The 2,916-nt window shown below is 69.5% G+C and overlaps 1 protein-coding gene across 4 annotated transcripts in view; it reads left to right on the top strand.

The window, feature by feature from the left end:
- The window catches only part of LOC125918092 (midnolin), a 7,756-nt gene extending 4,846 nt beyond the window's left edge, over nucleotides 1–2,910 (top strand). Inside the window, exons 5-9 of one of the 4 annotated variants that reach the window (XM_049624138.1) lie at nucleotides 508–636; nucleotides 722–1,033; nucleotides 1,218–1,383; nucleotides 1,541–1,801; nucleotides 2,497–2,910. In XM_049624138.1, the coding sequence (XP_049480095.1) occupies nucleotides 508–636; nucleotides 722–1,033; nucleotides 1,218–1,383; nucleotides 1,541–1,801; nucleotides 2,497–2,774 (1,146 nt within the window). In that variant the 3' untranslated portion in view covers nucleotides 2,775–2,910. Of the gene's footprint in view, nucleotides 1–507; nucleotides 637–721; nucleotides 1,034–1,214; nucleotides 1,384–1,540; nucleotides 1,802–2,496 lie in introns of all 4 variants that reach the window. The other 3 variants (XM_049624137.1, XM_049624140.1, XM_049624139.1) reach the window with 3 other exon arrangements.
- The last annotated feature ends 6 nt before the right edge of the window (nucleotides 2,911–2,916 follow it).

Raw genomic sequence — 2,916 nt, 5'->3', positions numbered from 1 at the left:
CCCCCCCACCATCCTGGCCCCTGGGGAAAGCTCGGCGCTGGCCAGGCTCCAGAGGTGGAGCCCAGTGCAGCCTGGGCTCAGACGCACCCCCCCACACACACCGCCAGATTTTGAGGGTTTGCGCTGGGGCTGTGTTGAGCTCTCAGGGGACCCAGGCCTCAGAGAACCATCAGGGCCCCCTCCCGCAGCAGCTAAACCTCCCCTTCAGCCTCAGCCCCACCCAGGACAGATAAATATTTATCTTGAGAAAGCAAAGGTTAGGACGAAGAATTTGTCCAGGAATTCCCGCCCACTTGCTGCCTGGGTGGCTTAACTGGGAGGGGGTCTGAGATTGGCCCCCCTCCCATATTCACAGGCAGAGGATTGGGGGCTGGGAGGGTGGGGTTATTTGAGGACAGCGACCGCTGACTGGGCCTTGCCCCCTCTGGCCTCGGTTTCCCCTTGAAAGAACCAAACTGGCCAGGGAGGGCCAGGCCCCCCCATCTGACCCGCCTCTGTCCCCCACAGCCCCCAGTGGCGCCCGGGCCAGGCCGGGCTGGCGGAGGCGTCTTCCGGAAATACCGATTCATTTTATTTAAGCATCCGTGGCACCGACAGGGACCCCAGAGCCCAGAGAGGGGCGGCGAGAGGCCCCAGGTCACGCAGCGCGGGGGGCCGGGGCCGGGCCGGGCTGGGGGCGCAGCAGGCCGGGGCCCTGGCGCTGACGAGTCACTCTCTACAGGTCAGTGACTTCTTGTCCGGCCGCTCGCCACTGACCCTGGCGCTGCGCGTGGGTGACCACATGATGTTCGTCCAGCTGCAGCTGGCCGCCCAGCATACCCCGCTGCAACACCGCCACGTGCTGGCGGCCGCCGCCGCCGCCGCCGCCGCCGCCCGGGGGGGCCCCAGCGTGACCGCCCCTGTGTCCTCTCCCTGCCGGCCAGTGTCCAGCGCCGCCCGAGTGCCCCCGGTGTCCAGCAGCCCTGCCCCTGCGTCCCCCTCACCCGTCACAGCCGGCTCTTTCCGATCCCACTCAGCTGCCACCTGCCCCGAGGTGAGTCCTGCCCGGAAGGCTTCTCCTCGGGGCCCAGAAGGTGGCTGTCCGCGGTCCCAGAGGTGTTCTCTGTACGGAGGGCCATCCCCAGACCCTGGGCCGGTGGGTGACCCTCAGACCCTGGCCCCCGAGGGCTGTCCTTGCACCCCGCAGCTTACCATGCCTCCCTCCCCCTGACCAGCAGATGGACTGCTCGCCCCCGGCCAGTGCTGGCAGCCTCGCGTCCACCCCCGGCGGGAGCCCCGCGTCCACCCCCGGCGGGAGCCCCGCCTCCCGCTCCCGCAAGCCCGGCGCTGTCATTGAGAGCTTCGTCAACCACGCCCCGGGGGTGTTCTCAGGGACCTTCTCTGGTAGGTGTCATGGCGCGTCCCCACCCCAGAGGCCGCCGGTCTGCGTGTCTGGGCCCTCACCCTGGGGTCCCGCCGTATACGAACGAGGGGCCCCCTGCCCTTCTGAGGCCGCGTGTCAGTCACTCGGACTCACCAGCAGCCCCCCTGCCTCCTGCAGGCACGCTGCACCCCAACTGCCAGGATAGCAGCGGGCGGCCGCGGCGTGACATCGGCACCATCCTGCAGATCCTCAACGACCTTCTGAGTGCCACGCGGCACTACCAGGGCATGCCCCCGTCGCTGACCCAGCTACGCTGCCATGCCCAGTGCGCGCCCGCCTCGCCCGCCCCGGACCTCACCCCCAAAACTACCTCCTGTGAGAAGCTGGCGGCTGCAGCCCCTGCCTCCCTGAGCCAGGCCCGCACGTGCAAGCCTCTGGGTAAGTGACCGGCTGGCCCCGCCCGCCCTCGGGCTGTTCAAGGCCCCTCTGTGGGCTGCTCAGAGCAGCTGACCCACCGGGGAGCTGGGGGAGGAGGGGGGGCACCAGCTGCTGTTCACCCTCTCTGCACGAGCCTGGAGAGAAGGGAGCATGTGTGTTGGGGGCACAAAGTGTCCTTGTCCTCTCCTGGGGGGGTACTTCCTCCCTGCTCGCGCCCCCGCCCCCCGCCCCTTGTCCAGATGGCAGGTGGAGCCTCTGAATGGCCGAGTCTGATGGAGGGGAGGGCGCTGGAGCTGCTCTGGGGGTAGCCCGTGTCCCCCCAGAGACCCAGTCATCCCCAGTGAATCCTGAGACCTGCGGAACAGCGACACTGTTCTCTGCCGGGCAGACCCCCAGCCCCCAGGTCACAAAGGGGAAACCAAGGCACCAGCCTCAGGGCTGGAGGTCCACCTAACTCGGGCACTAGTGTTGCTCCGCGTCTGCCTCGGACCCGGCCTTGCCAGCGCCCGGCTCGCGGTTAACGCAGGCAGCGGACGCCTCGAGTCCCCTCGGGGGACCCCAGGGTCCGCCAGAGCCGCAAAGACCCCCCTCGGCCGGCTCCCTCTCTCGGGGCATTGTGAAGGAAGTCGGGCTGTGTCTCCTGGCGGGGGCGGGGGCGGGGGCGCTCAGGAGTCACAGTCCCTGCCTCCTTCCAGGGGACCGGCTGCGGCAGACGGAGAACCGGGCCACCCGCTGCAAGGTGGAGCGCCTACAGCTGCTGCTTCAGCAGAAGCGGCTCCGCAGGAAGGCGCGACGCGACGCCCGCGGCCCCTACCACTGGCCGCCCAGCCGCAAGGCCGGCCGCAGCGACACCAGTGGGGGAGGCGGCGGCGGCGGCCCCAGCGAGGCCTCCGGCTTGGGCCTCGACTTTGAGGACTCCGTTTGGAAGCCGGAAGTCAATCCTGACATCAAGTCAGAGTTCGTGGTGGCCTAGGACCCGCGTCCCTCGCCCGACCACCCTGGGCCGAGAGTCCCCCCCCCCCCCCCCCCAGCGAGGCCTGCACGCGGGAGGGCAGGCGGTCAGGGCAGCAGGAGGCCCCCCCCCCTCCCCGGCCAGCTTCCTTCTGATTTTTTGT

This window comes from Panthera uncia, unplaced genomic scaffold (assembly GCF_023721935.1).
Source record: "Panthera uncia isolate 11264 unplaced genomic scaffold, Puncia_PCG_1.0 HiC_scaffold_432, whole genome shotgun sequence".
NCBI lineage: Eukaryota > Metazoa > Chordata > Mammalia > Carnivora > Felidae > Panthera > Panthera uncia.
The sequence above is the reverse complement of the archived record's forward strand: the minus strand, read 5'-3'. Positions and strand labels throughout refer to the sequence as shown.